General features: G+C 38.2%; 2 protein-coding genes across 4 annotated transcripts in view; both read right to left on the minus strand.

The window, feature by feature from the left end:
• Nucleotides 1–495: 495 nt before the first annotated feature.
• Nucleotides 496–7,867, minus strand: LOC306836191 (uncharacterized protein). Its single transcript, XM_079363151.1, has 8 exons — nt 7,384–7,867; nt 6,467–6,566; nt 6,128–6,223; nt 3,517–5,934; nt 2,854–3,021; nt 1,671–1,731; nt 1,319–1,443; nt 496–769 (listed from the first exon to the last, which is right to left on the minus strand). The coding sequence occupies exons 1-8, from the start codon at nt 7,426–7,428 to the stop codon at nt 744–746; spliced, it is 3,039 nt and encodes a 1,012-aa protein (XP_079219277.1). The 5' UTR covers nt 7,429–7,867; the 3' UTR covers nt 496–743.
• A 2,107-nt stretch (nt 7,868–9,974) lies between these two features.
• itsn1 (intersectin 1 (SH3 domain protein)) overlaps nt 9,975–14,518 on the minus strand; it is a 48,419-nt gene continuing 43,875 nt past the window's right edge. For all 3 annotated transcript variants that reach the window (XM_079362621.1, XM_079362620.1, XM_079362619.1), the window contains 3 exons: nt 14,104–14,168; nt 13,627–13,735; nt 9,975–13,538 (listed from right to left, as the gene is read on the minus strand). In XM_079362621.1, coding sequence (XP_079218747.1) covers nt 13,390–13,538; nt 13,627–13,735; nt 14,104–14,168 — 323 coding nt within the window. In that variant the 3' untranslated portion in view covers nt 9,975–13,389. The remainder of the gene's footprint in view (nt 13,539–13,626; nt 13,736–14,103; nt 14,169–14,518) is intronic.

A 14,518-nucleotide genomic window follows, 5' to 3' on the forward strand; every position in this document is an offset into this window, starting at 1 on the left:
ATTCAATAACATAAATGGATTATTTATCAATTTTACTACATTAGATGTTCATTTGTGTCAGTTCCCCGTTTATGTATGATACAAACTTAAAATACCCAGATTTGACGAATTTTTAGGATTTAGTTTGGTGCTGTGTTTGACTTTTTATTCCCTTCTGTATGTCTCTGTGGTTGTGACTCACTCCATCTGAATCACAGAGTCGTGACTGAGAGGGGATTTGACTTGGCAAAGACTGCTTCTGTCACCACACGACACAGCCAGCAGTTCGATCAGAGAGCTGGTATGGATGTAGCCTATAATGCCTGCAAATGGAGATGAGATATCAGAAAGAGGGAGAGTCCAAACCACAGAATCAGAGAAAGGTTGACAGAGTTAAATGGAGAGAAATTGAAAGATGTTGAAATGCTAGCTCCACCTGCTGTGCACGCAAACCATCAGTTAATGTAGTGCTTTAAATTTCATTACACACATCTGGAATATCACAAAACACAAGACTCATTTGAAAGCGATGCTTTAATAAAATAAATGTGTTTCTCTTATTATTGCACAGTATAACCAGCCAGCCAAGAATACATTTTCCCTTATCTTCATGATGGATCAACCAAACAAACATCCAATGCCTCTTCTCTCTGCTCCTCTTTATGGTTAAATGAGGCGACAATAGAGGTGGAAGTCAGGGAGGAAAGACACAAGGAGAAGAGGTCACTAAAGGGGACTGAGTAGGAGGTAGGCATCACAGATCATTAGGAGTCCTGGTCCATTTTGGGTTCTACAAAAAAAACAGACAAAATAATTTACTATATGAGAATACATTCAATGAATTTGGTCGCAGTTCACATATCTAATGAGTTCAAGGAAAGAATTTCTATTTAGCATCTGTAGAGCTGAGACATTGTGTTCCAAAGGTAAAAATATAATTATAATCTCCCATAGTAATTGGATTATCAGCCATAATGTATAACACCTTCAAGGTTACTGAAGCACTGAGTCATATGACATTTTTTTTCTCGCATAGTTAGAGGAAAACTAAAAATTGCATTTATTTGAAAGCTATGCATTAATCACATTATGTTACAGTGGAGATGTAACAAGTCCAAAAATGTTGTGACTGTAACCAGCTCCATCAAACACGCTCTGTGAAGACAATAAGAATTCTCTAAATGTGGTTATCAAAGACTGGAAACTGAGGCAGTTTTTTGCATTTTAAATGGCTAGATTTAATTAATTGATTCATTACCTTATTAATAGATACTACTTTTGTTCATTTTAAGGCTTTTTATAACTTTGTGTTTAAAATCTAAATAATTCTATCTCTCACCTGTGAAGGTAAACTCAGGGAAGCTGCTCAGGTCTCCTCCTCCAAACAGTTTTTGGAGCTTCGCAGTCTCCTCAGACAGGTTTTTTTCATAATCTGGATTCGCCTCTAACAGCCCTCCATTCAACCTTAGAGAAAAATACAAGGGGAGATCGGACACAGAGGAAGGAAAAAAAAGTTAGTAGTTGTAATTGAGTCAGAACAAGTGAGTTTTTCTCCAGTATTTCATGTTATACCGTGTTTTTTCTCCAATTAATATTGTAGCAGTGACAGTTTTGTGAAATGTTCTGTCATTTTAACTGTTTATATTAAGAATAACACACAACATCTTTTCTGTTTCTAAAATCTACAGTACCTGTGCACGTTGCTATACTCTCTGATCTTCTCCAGGAAGACCCTCTGTACTGGATCTAAATCTGAAAAGACACACACAAACACATCAGACTGTAGACATAAGACAATTCTGCCAAGCTCCTGACTAAGCTTAGTAATAACATGTAATCCTTTAAATATTATTCTTATTTTTGTGTTTTAATGTTCTCTGACTTCTATTCTCTCACATCAGATATATTGTCATGTTGAAACTACAAAACCAGACAGTGCTTCAAAAGACACAGCAAGAAGGCAATGTGATGATGCAGTGGGATGAAGTGTTTGCCTTCACCTTAAAGTGTAGCCATTTCGAACAGTAAATGACTTTGGTTATTTAGACATGGTTGACCTAGCTCAGTCACATTTCCCTCAGGAATAAGGCCCTTACAGGGCACTGGCGTAGCTCAGTTGGTAGAGTAGGAGCCCATATCTACAGAAGCAAAGTCCTGAACACACTGGCTGACTGGCCAATGATAGGCCTTTTCAAAATGTACAAATGTCTGGATATACATTTTAATTATGGATATCCACAACTAAAAATCTTTCTATTTATCTATAATAGACCAGGAGCATCTGGATCGTGGATATCTAAAATGGGAGGTTCTATATATTATGAATGACAGCTGTGGATTGGAAGAATGTTATTGTATCTTTTATTGCAATTTTTACAAGTGAGAATACAGTTTGGACATAAACTGTAGACTAAATAAACATGGATGAAAGCTGAGTGACTATCTTTTGGAGATAGTCTCAAGTGGACACTCCTGGAACTACAGTTTTTAACAGTTCTGCATTGGCTTCATTTTTCACCACCAGGTTGTGGCTTGGTTTTGACCCAGTGAAATGCTATTATTGATATCAGAAATCGGGGATGGGAGTGCCTTTGCCTTTAATGTTAAGACCACTTGCCATTAACAAATACTGTATATGGTCAAAGGCCAAAAAAATAAGTTTCTAAAAAACTATAAACTCAATATGACTACTATAACAAAAGCAACCATTATTAGTTGGTCTGTAAGAAAAAGTACACTATGTCTTATAGTGTATGAAACCTACAAACATTCACCTCAACATCAGACTAATTCCAAACACACTAAATGTTGGAATTGGCTGCCATTCATGTGCTGTAAAACACAGATATGACCCATGAGAGTGTGCGTCTTTACCTAAATGTGTCCCTGCATCATCACCAATCTCCAATGATTCATTTTGTGCTGCCTCGTCCACCTCCACCTCGTCTTCCTTCAGGACATGCCTGAGAGCCGGAGACGCTGAAAAATCTTGTCCCACTGCAGTCGCTGTATTAATGTTGACTGACCCACTGGCAACTGTTCCTGTTTCATTAAACCAAGAAAAATGAAAGATGAAGCTCTGCAGGACAGAGCCGATTCCCATTTCTAAAGCATCGGCTATCTAACTTACAAAACAGAACAATAAGACAATGACAAAATGCGAGATGTGTAGAGCTTGAGGAAAGACGGGTTAACTTAAGGACTAGAAATCACAAGAGAGCAGCAAGCTTGGTACTGTCCGTTTGTATGAGAAAGTCTTTTTTTAACAAACAGAAATGTAAAAAAAAACAAGATTGTGTAAATATAATTAATGAATGAAGAAATAACTAATGCATGTAATGTTTTTTTTTTTAATGTTTCTTTGATTATGGACAAAAAAACAACTTGTGAAGTGTGCCACATGAACTTCATATCTTTATGCAAAGCTAAACTAATCGCTGACATAGCTTAAAACTAAATACACTAACTTAAGAGAGGTGTCTCTATCTACTCAACATGACAAACCATTTACTTTAAAATAAGCAAACCCAAGCTTACCATCCAATTTAGTTTCCAATTTAGCCTCCTGATCAATCAGACCTTGGGTTACACCTTTTATCGGCCCAGGAACAGAGAAGAGCAGCTCCTCCATCAGTGTGTCAACCTGGAGAGCTTCAGTCAGAGCTTCATGTTCAGGTAGTGAAAGAAACTCGATGTTCAGGGCCTTGGTCTCTTCCTCAGATGCCACCTCATCCCCTTCTTCCATTCCCTTCTCCAGAGCAAAAACTTCAGCTTCCTTCTCCAGATAATTTGTGGTTTCACTTAGAAACTCGCTCTCCAGCGTTCCCAGAGATGCCTCCACTTCAGCCAAGGTCACAGATTCAAGAGTCATGGCCTCCAAGACACTCGCTTCCCGCTCTCCAGTTTTTTCCCCCTCTTCCTTACTGATCCCTTCATCCTGTTGTCCCAATTTCTGGTCAACCTGTATATTTTCAGATGGCTGTCTCGGCCCTTGCTCAGAACCGAACATGGCCTCTAAAATAATGGACGTCTCAGTTTCTATAGCGTCCGTCGCTTCACAGATTGAATCAAGTGATACGAGTTCAGCCTCTGTTAAGCTGTCAAAAACAGAATCGTTCTCTTCCTCTTCCCTGGGCTTTAATTCCATCTTTTCTGCTTTTGCAAGTAACTCAGCTTCTTTCTCGAGTTCATCCCTTGCTTCTAACAGAACTTCTGTTTCCAGACCTCTAACTTCAGCTTTCACGTTCGCTAGAGTTATTGATTCCAGCGACATGGTCACTTTTTCGGTTTCCTTCTGATCCGTTGGCAAAGACTCTCTGTTTGAACCTGCAGGAGCATCAGAGGCCAAACCAGGAGTTTTAGAAATCCCTGCAGAAACGTGACACAGCAGTTCCTTTGCTAACATTCCACTTTGTGCTTCCAACTCTTGAAGCTCTTCAGACAGGGAGTCCCATTTTGAGAGCACTTGACTTAACCTTTCCCCCTCATCTTCAGTTGAGTTCTGACTTTCAGCTCGAATCCCCGTCTGAACTAACGACTCCTGTAGTTGTTCTTCTGCTTTTCCGTTGAGAAACACATTTGTTTGCAGGAGCTCTTCAGTTTCTAAAGACTCCAACGAAACCTCAACTCCAAGGAGTGTGACAGACTCTAACGTCATTTGTTCAGACCTGTTCGCTCTCTCCTCGTCAGCGACATTTCCTGACGATGATTCGACTTCGTTTATTAAATTCAAGAATTCAGATGTTGGCGTGTTTTGAATGAAGGCAGAGTGTGAGAGGTTCTCATCAGCACCGATTTCTATTGTGGGCCCTACTGTACTTTCTGAAACAGCGGCTTCTACATATGTTTTGGCCTGTACTGTGGGTTCTGTTGTAGTCCCTATTAAAGGTTCTTCCTTGGCACTAAATGAGTCATCCACCACTCCTAAGTCTGAACTGTTGGGTTGAACAACTTGAGCAGCTGTTTCTTCAACACTTTCAATCGCAGCTTCAGCAGCAGTAGATGCATTATTTAGTGTTTCCAGAGGGGAGATACTGGCCTCTACAGTTGGTTCTATTATTTCAAGTAAGGGTTCTTCTACAGGTGTGTGCGAGAGGTTATCAGGTGATAATTCTGCATTATTGGTGGACTGCCTTGGAGAATCTACTGTTGCATTTAGTCTTGGCTCTAATGTACGGTCCAAAACAACATCTCTACTTTCTGGTGTTTCCAGAGAATGAGTGCTTGTCTCTATTGATGGTTCTATAAAGGGTTCTTCTGCAGCGATGTGTGCGAGGTGTAAAGGACCTGATTGTTCGATGTTGGTTTGTACTCCTTGATGGGTCGTATCTGCAACAGTTTCTATTATAGTGTCTACTGAACCTTCAACATCAACTCTATATTCTAGTGTTTCCAGAGTAGAGTTATTAGTCTCTAAGGATTGTTCTATCAATGTCTCTATTAAAGGTTCTTCTGTAGCATTGTGCGTTTCTATTTTGAGACCGGCCACTGTAGATGAGTCTATTGTTGTTTCTATAGAGGGTTCTTCACAGTCTGTGCTGTTTGGTTCGGGATGAGCTGAAGAACCTGTTGTGTCAGCTAATGTAGGCTCCACTGACGGGTCTACGGCAGTTTTCAATAAATGTTGTACTATTGCAGCTTGAGATATGTCAACCACTCCTGGATCTGTTTTATTTGGTTCAGCAGCGACATATATAGTTTTTTCCGAACGCTCAACTGGACCTTTGACAACAGCCGCTCTAGTTTCTATTGTTTCAACAGGTATAGAGCTGGCTTCTACTGGTGGTGCTGTTAAAGTTCCTCCTGAGGGTATTTCTTTGGCAATGTTGGAGACATCGTCCACTCCTGAGATTGTGTTTTTGGTCTGTGCTTCTTTATCTTGAGTAACGTTTAGGGGTCCCACAGGAGCTGCTGACAAAGGTGAGGGTGGCGTGGAAGAGGCTTTGGCTGGTTGAACTGTATAGCAGGAAGAAAAGGACAGTTGATTTTGATTTGATGTCGACTTGAACTGATTTCTGTAAAAAAAATTAAAACCCAGCTCTTTCAAAATGGCTGACAGATGTTGACACCTGCTGTGTTGACACAAAGATAGAAAATAAATATTCATGCGACCACAACTTTATTCTGACATCCTAAATGTGTTGCTGACCTTTAAAAGCAGAGGACGTTGTTCCCGGCCTGCGTTGGGAGTAAAGCTGCTCAAGGAGTTTTGCAACATCCAATGCTGGCTGTTTCTTGGCTTTCTCTGTCAGTAAAAGAAAAAAACAAACAGAGGAAAATGTGATTTAAGAAGAGACCTGTTGGGAGATTCTTGGGTTTTTGAGTAAAATCTTAATATTTTATCAAACATTGTAGAATGTCTTTTCTCGCCTCTAGTTACTGCTATTTATTACGCAATGATACGTATATTAGCAGGATACTGCATTTATAGAGAGATTATGAGAAGAAACAAGATTGAAAATCACACAGAGAAATGTATTTGTCTTACTGATGTGTGTTCTACGTGATTCTTTTCTGTCTGACGCTTTGTAGCTGAACAGAGCAGTCTGCGGCCTCCACACAAGTCTGCACAACTCCCTGTGAATACACTGGACACACAAAAACACACAATTTCATTTTGGGATGCAGATTGCAAAATTTAACATAATCATTTTTTTTTTTTTTTTTTTAAGTGTAAACACAGAGTTCAAAATGGACCCACTGAGGGACAATACAGCTGACCCTGTAGTGCAATTTGGGTCTGTGTAAATGCACATTTGCTAAGTCAGAAGCCATCGGCACAATATGATAATCAGAAGCACCAGCTGTGATTGTACTGAATAAAACAAAAATGATATCTATGGAATCATGTTTAGGAAAAGAATAATGAATGCATAATGTTGAATGTTATCGTTGCACAGATGCAGTGGGTTGCCCTTGAAAGTAATGTTTCACATGGGGCACATTTATGGCTCACAGGAGGAAAGTGTTTATATGGCCCAGGGGGGGAAAAACTATCACTGAATCGGGTGGTTTAAGCACCCAATAAAATGGGCTGTTTTGATTCAGTAATGCAGCACCAACAGGTCAAATCAATGTCACTGTGCTGTATTCTCACACTATAGGTCAGTTCTTAACTCAGTGAGTTTGAATACACAGAAACACTTGAATACAAGTGGAAGAAAAGAACATACAACCCATATTAGTTTATTTACTTTGCACTTTATTTCAGAGCCTTGGGTCTACTCAGCTCACAGTTTGTCAGCAATTCAAATGCAAAGAGACATTTGAATAATGTAGCCTCATCGTTAATAATCGATTTGAATCATTTCCAGAAATAAATCAGTATTGCCTCACTATCTGCTACATTGTAGGTTAATCTACAACGTCGTCACAAACTGTGGAGCAAACAAGAAGTGTACTTACTCTCACACATAATCCCGTTCCTCTTCTGAATAAAGCAGCAGCCATTATTATAAATAAAATAAAATAAAGTATCTGTTAGAAATAACGTTGAAACTGTTGGCTGGCTGTCCCTTTGGTAATGTTAGGAGGGAAAGTACTGAATGTCCCGAGTCCGTCTCCTACACCATGGCAGTGTTACTCTCTTGTTTATCACTTTGCACATATAGAGGAAGATTTAACAAGACGATAACAATGCACATGTGCAAAATATCAACTTAGCTTATCTGACCACGGCGATTAAATAAACCCTGTTCCTCTACAGCGATATAAAACATCATCTAACCACGTTATGTTTTAGCATGATTCTTTTTAGCTCTAGTACTAAATAATGCATCCTAAAGAGCTGACCCACTAGTATTTAAAGCATTAGTTCAATAAAGCACCTTATTTAAAGCCTCTAAAATGCTGCCCGATACTGCCGTAAATAAACACAGAAGAAGAGTGCGTTTCCGTTCGGGATTACCAACCTAAAAGCCCCACAACTGAGTTTTCAAAACAAATATTTGAAAAAAAAAATAACTGAAGAGTTTGGTAATTATGAATATAAAAAGTTTTTTCTTTAGGCTACTTACATTTCAACTGTAGATTAGGCAAATGACACAACACATTTAATGTAAATGTGTTATGGCACAATGTAATAGTGTTATAGCTATAAATAACCAACAGAAAAAGAACATGAACATTTTACTTAAATAATAACTTTTCTCATTTTTAAAATAGCTTGTCATTTCTTCACCTCCTTACTTAGTACAACAACAAATGAACTGTGCTCACATTTGACCAACTTGCCAGAAAAGATCCCTCACAGACTTGTAAATCTTTGGTCATGGTCATGATGCAGCTCATTCTTAAGGATCCACTGAAGTCCCTAAAGTATTAAAAAAAAAACCAATACAAAACATTGGCCTATTTGTGCACACACGATAGCCTGTTATTATGTTTTTTTATGATTAATTTTGTCTCTTCTCAAAGTTTTGTGCCGGTGACTCTCTGACTCTCAGCTTGTCTTCCCTCAGCTCAGCTAAATATTTCAGAATAGAATAGAATGAATGTAATAGAACAGAGTGAATAGAATAGAATGAACAGAATGAATAGAATAGAATTAATAGAACAAAATGAATATAATAGAACGAATAGATATAGACTAGAACAGAATGAATAGAATAGAACAGAAAGAATATAATAGAATGAATAGAACAGAATGAATAGAATAATATGGATAGTACAGAATGGATAGAATAGAATGAAACCGATATAGAACAGAATGAATAGAATTAGAATCATATAATGACAAAAAGGCATTCTATTCTATGTGCACACACTACAATATATTGTTACCACATTGTCCCATAGCCTATGTTACTGTATTATGCGCACGAGTTCGTTTATGTCTACTTTGTGTGACTTCAGGGGCTCCTCAGTAGCCCTAACAGTCAGAGTAAGTAGTAGTACCAAATATCGCCACAAGGTGGTGTCTCGGCTATCTTTAAGTGTGTGTCTGGAAAAGTCTCTTTGACAGTCTTCTTGTATGTTGATCGTGAAAGGGCTCTCAAACTGTAGAGACGAGTTGTTGCAGGACATTGGCCTAATACCTGTACAAGCAGAGTTAAATGCCTACACTGAAAAAGTGTAAACAAACCAACTCAGGAAGCCTTTATTTTGAAGGTATGTCCGGCGTTTTCCTGCTTGAATTTTATGTCTTGACTAAACCTAATGACAACGCCCCCTTTCAAAGCAAGTGTTGTTAACACGACATGCAACTAGAGTTACACTAAGTTTGAACTCTGTGCATATCAGACAGAGGAAGGACTTCTTACAATCTGACCCAAAAGGCTGGAAACTGGTCGTTTTAAGTTAAAACCCCCAACACAAACTGCTGCAGCTCAGATTAGCCTCAAGACTGTTTTTAGCCATATGTGCTCCATGGGTCACATACCTTGCCTGTCATGTATGTGACCCTGGTTGCTCATGTCATTGTCAAAATAAAAAGAGATATAAGGAGACCATGTATTTCTGCATCACGTCCTCGTTCAAAAAAAAAAAAACGTATAAAAAATGGACATTAGTACACTACTGCAAACCGATGTGGTGACCACAAAAAATATGTTGTTCCATGTCTGTGTTAAGTGCGTACAGATATTTGTTTTCCTTATTTGGTAGTAAGAATTTTAAGACATTTAAAGTGAAAAATTGTCTATGTTGATCAAGAGTAGTTTAATACAGATCTATGGTAGGTTTCACAATTATGAATTAGTTTATCTGGGCATGGTAGACGGAGTGATACAGAAAATGTGCAGGTCAATTAGTGGAACTTCAGATATTTTACCATTTGAAATCTTCATCTTCCCTAATTAGATTTGAATATTCTTTTCCAATCGTTTTGTTTGAGGTGATTATTTTAGAGTGTGTTGCTTGGAGGTATGTTCAACAATGAAAATGATTGTTTGTTCAAAAGTTGAAAAGAAAAAGAACATCACAAACATTTCAAAAAATTGGTCAATATTTAAATGTTTCTATTTGCTAAACAAAAAACCCCCCCCATCAGCTTCAGATTTGGTCCAATGGAAGTTTATTCTGAACATTGAAAGACAACAACGTACATCATCTTCTACAGTGATAATTAACAGCAGGCTGTCTCTATCGCCCCCGTAGCGCTCATATATTAACTCTCAGATAGCAGTAGTATTTATACACAACCTGGAACAGTGAGAACAGGTTCAAACTGGATTAGGTTAGTTTCAGTACAGCGTGGAAGGGGAGGGAGGACAGTTTAGGGATCTAAGACAAATTCATCATTATCATTCATTTTTGTTATTATTATTATCATCATCATCATCATCATCATCGCCTTCAGTCTGGGGAGACAGAAACATTCGTTCACACCTTCCTCCACAGTCAAGCTGCTGCACCTGTCTGAGCCTTGCTGACGTCTAATTGGACAGTGGCTGGTCTATTGTAACTTATTGGTTGTCAATGTGGTGGTACTCCTTGGCGTTAAAATGAAATTCCCTTATTTTCACTAACTTGCCAAAATTGCCAACTAACTAACTTACGCATCTATTCTGCTGCATGAACTGGCATAGTTATCTGTCAAGCTGAGTAATGTAGAGGCCAGTTTGAATACTAAAGTTTGAAAAGATAATACAGTACGGCCGTCAAGGAACTCCTGACTTTGGAAATTCAAAAGCAGACCTCATGTTAATGATATGCTTACAAATGGAATGACAAATTAAAGAGAGAAAGCATTACAACAAATAATGTGAAAAAAATGCCTGTTTAAATAAAACTTTAGGCAAACCTCAACGTGAAGGCACAGGAAGTAAGTGGCAGCTAAGAGACATAATATTTTAAATAGCTCACTCAATTTGCTAATAAATGTAAAAAGCATTTGGATACCTAAAACATAAGAGTTTTTGTGTTCATTGAAGAAACAAAAAGAATTTGGACACATAGGCTGCCAAAATTAAGACTTAGGCTAAACTTAGACATAGGCTATGGCTTATCTTAGCTTTTGTTATCAAGATTTCTACAAAATATGGAACCCGTTCTGTGCATTTTAAGTTTTTTCATTTTTTGAAGCAAGAACTAGCTTTATATTTATCACACGTACTGTATATTTTTGTGTATTGTAAACAAATTGGACCAACAGGCTGAAACCCAAACACAACAAAACTATCCAACAAACTAGAGTTGTCTGTGTATTTAAAGTCTGATCTTATTCGTCATCTACCGTTGCTTGAAATCTTTTGAAAACACATGGGGAATCACGTTGTGATTTGATTCATATCCTTTTGATCCAATTTGATCTATATCAATATCCAATTTGAATGAACAGTAGCTGGTAAAAAAGCTTGCTTCGTACTCACGTTGAAGTAATGCTAGCTAAAAAGGATAGTGTCTGGGTTTTGTGAAAAATTACAGAATTTATTAATTTGCCATTTCTAAAAATTATCACACATAACAACTTTAGTGCTGTTCTTTAAAATGTTCCTATGATATGTTCAATCAAGTTTTCCGACTTTAGTATTCAAAATGGCCGCCATCAAAACGTGTTGAGTCGTGTCTTACTCATCTCTCAATGCCAGTGACAGTGTTTTTAAAAAAAGTGCTTTCAACACTGAGCTTCCTCAGAGTTAGAGTGTGGAAAGGTACTAAAAGTACGTTACATGTCGTACCTAGCATGTGAGAGGGCCTCTATCCAGCTTCGGGCCCCTCTGGCTCATTCAGTGTTGTTGTCCCTGCATAGAGACTTCCACTGTGATACAGCCGCACAGCAGCAACATAGAAACGGAGGATAAATGTGGGGCAAAAATTACCTAAAACTACAACCCCCATGTGCATCCAACATCCAAAATCAAATTAACGCAAATTAAGACATTCCTCCATACAGTACCTTATTCAAATTAGCTGTCACACCTGTTCCCCAGCCTTATTATTATCAGCATTGTTTTTATTGATACATCTGAAAGGGTAATCTTGCATTGGCTGTAATCTTTCTCCACTGGGCACGTCATATATAGAAGTAAAAACTTTCTATCTTCAGCTAAATAGCATCGTTAGCATTTCTTATTGACCCTGTACATCTTTTTCAGCGTTAATGTGACAAGTGAACGCTGAAGGTCTGAACAGCAAAAATTCAAAAGCCCCTGTATGTGCACAGTACCTGAACACTCGACCTTTGTAAGACTTGACGTAAACAATAAAGGAAATGTATACTCAAAGGTATCGTAAATTCACCTGTCCACCTTGTCACATTCATATACATACAGATATTCACACTAGAAGTCTGTCTCGCCCTCGCTTACATCACATACACACTCTCAATAACACAATCTCTCTCTCTCTCACTTTCTCTCTCTCTCTCTCTCTCTCTCACACACACACACACACACACAGGGGTTTGGGGTTTGTTGGGGCTAAGTAGGAGGGCTAGGATTGTCACTGGAGTGTCTCTGAGTCTGTCTGGTGAAGCGGGGGAAAAGAAAACAGTAAAGACCCGGATCTCATCTCTAAGAGGACTCGTGCTGATTTACCTGGACCAAACTGGACTACAATCCTGATCTGGATCAGGCTAAAAAAGAGGGACGTAGACTAGACTGGACTGGACTGGACTGGAAACATGAACATGACTTTAATTTGTATTCCCTGGTATTGAAAGTATTGATTTTTATTCCCTGGTATTGAAAAATCATCATGATGAGCTAGCTAACCTGTTAGCACAGTGGAGGCAGGTGTAAGAAAGGTTGTTAAAGAGTGTTTTCTTTGTTTGTATCTTCCATCAGAGAATAGAGAAGAAGAGACTGCTACATTTCAAAGACAAATAATAAAAAATAATGTGAAAATGTATGTGTAAGACAACTTTAGCTTGGAATACACATTATATTTATTAGAACCTGCAGACAGCAGGGTTTAGGTAGCATATTCATGGTTTGAATCTGATATGTAATTGAAAACGATATTATACATTTCTTGTTTCCTGTGAACATATGTGGTGTAAAACAACTTTGTATGCAAGAATACTTCTCATACTGCCCCCTACTGCCTGCAATGTGACAGCAATACAATTAAAGCTAGCTAGCTTGTGAATTTAATAGCACTCCAAATACTGTTAATAAGACAGCTAAAGGAGACAGACTGGATACAATGATGTACAACATATCGGTCACTTATAGTTTCCTTGTTCTGCTGCGGTCAGGAGATCTCAAAGCAACTTACACGTCCTGAATTCAGGGAGGGCCAGAATTCACCCTGACTAACTTTACAAAAAAAACCTGACGTAAGCCAATACCTTAGATCGACTGAATGAACTGCCCTCCTTAAACACTCCTCTACACACTATGAAAGTGAACTAGCCCAGGCTAAGAAAACCAGACCAGTCCAGTCCAGCCTATCTGACGAGTCCTAAAAAGGAGCAAAATCTATTTGTTCCTTTTTTTTTTAATGTCTAGTACGGTCCAGTCCAGTGTTTTATGGTTCTTCAAACAGCTGGAGGTCCAACCTGACCACGATCTCCCCCGTGGGAACCTCGTGGAGCAGTAACCTCTTTGTGATTGGTCCTTTAGAGCCCTGGTCTTTCTTTATTTCAGCCAACCTGATCTCTGTCCTGCCCAGGAAGTCTGAGGGGAAAGAGGAAGAACAGAGAGAGTGTGTAATGAACATGTAAAATAAAGCAGTCAATTGAAGAACAGGTAATGTGTTACAGACCATCAGGCGAGAACTGGTCTCGTTCAAACACAGTGACACAGAGGACGTCCTGTTCCAGGTCCTTTATAAAAAACTGACAGTTGGAGTTCCACTTGGGATTCAAAGTGTCCTATACAGAAAACAGGAATAGATTTAGACCAATATAAACAATAATAGAAACCATTTAATTTATTAGTAATTAAATTCACATATCCATCACAGAATTGTGTTTTTACAGCCACTCGAATAATGATTAAATGATTTAATTTTATTGGCAACACTCCCCCAAGGAGAATCTCCATTTCATTTAGACAAGTCAAGTCAAATCATGTTATTTATATAGAGCCAAATTACAACAGGTTTGCTTATGACACTAAATCTTGAGTGGGTGAAGCAACTCATTTTTCCTCTACTCCCTAAAAACATCCACCTTTGCAAATGACTCCTTATATCTAATGAAGAATGTTAAAATGCTGAACAACAAACTCAAATCTTTACCTGTAATGTTTTTGTGATATGGCACTGTGAACCCATGGTTACCTCACAGTATGGGTTACTTTTCCCTGCAAATACATACAAACAGGAGTTTATTTCAACGTATTACACCGTCTGTGTTCTCTTAAAGAGAAAAAAACACATTTCACTACAAGATGACCCCAACACACTAAACTAATTAGACGATTTGTGGGGCTACTTTCAAAACAATTCAATTCAAATTCAAAGTGTTTATTGTCATGCGCACAGAATAAAACATGTTTCCCTGTACAATGAAATTCCTACTTGATCTCCACATTGAGAATGACATAGTACAGGGAAAGATGCTTTCCTACTGTACAAATAATTCAACTGTGAACTGATTGTCATGACATGAGGAAGTGTTGTTTATCAAAAGGTTCTTTATCATAAAAGGATA

The sequence above is a fragment of the Symphodus melops genome, assembly GCF_947650265.1.
Source record: "Symphodus melops genome assembly, chromosome: 15".
NCBI lineage: Eukaryota > Metazoa > Chordata > Actinopteri > Labriformes > Labridae > Symphodus > Symphodus melops.

Excerpts from the sequence above, each read along its gene's own strand:
- LOC306836191 (XM_079363151.1), bottom strand. The coding sequence starts at position 7,428 with ATGGCTGCTGCTTTATTCAGAAGAGGAACGGGATTATGTGTGAGA. Across the intron at positions 5,935-6,127 it reads AACGTCCTCTGCTTTTAAAG|TTCAACCAGCCAAAGCCTCT; the intron begins GTCAGCAACACA and ends CCTGCTATACAG. Across the intron at positions 3,022-3,516 it reads ATTGGAAACTAAATTGGATG|GAACAGTTGCCAGTGGGTCA; the intron begins GTAAGCTTGGGT and ends TTAATGAAACAG.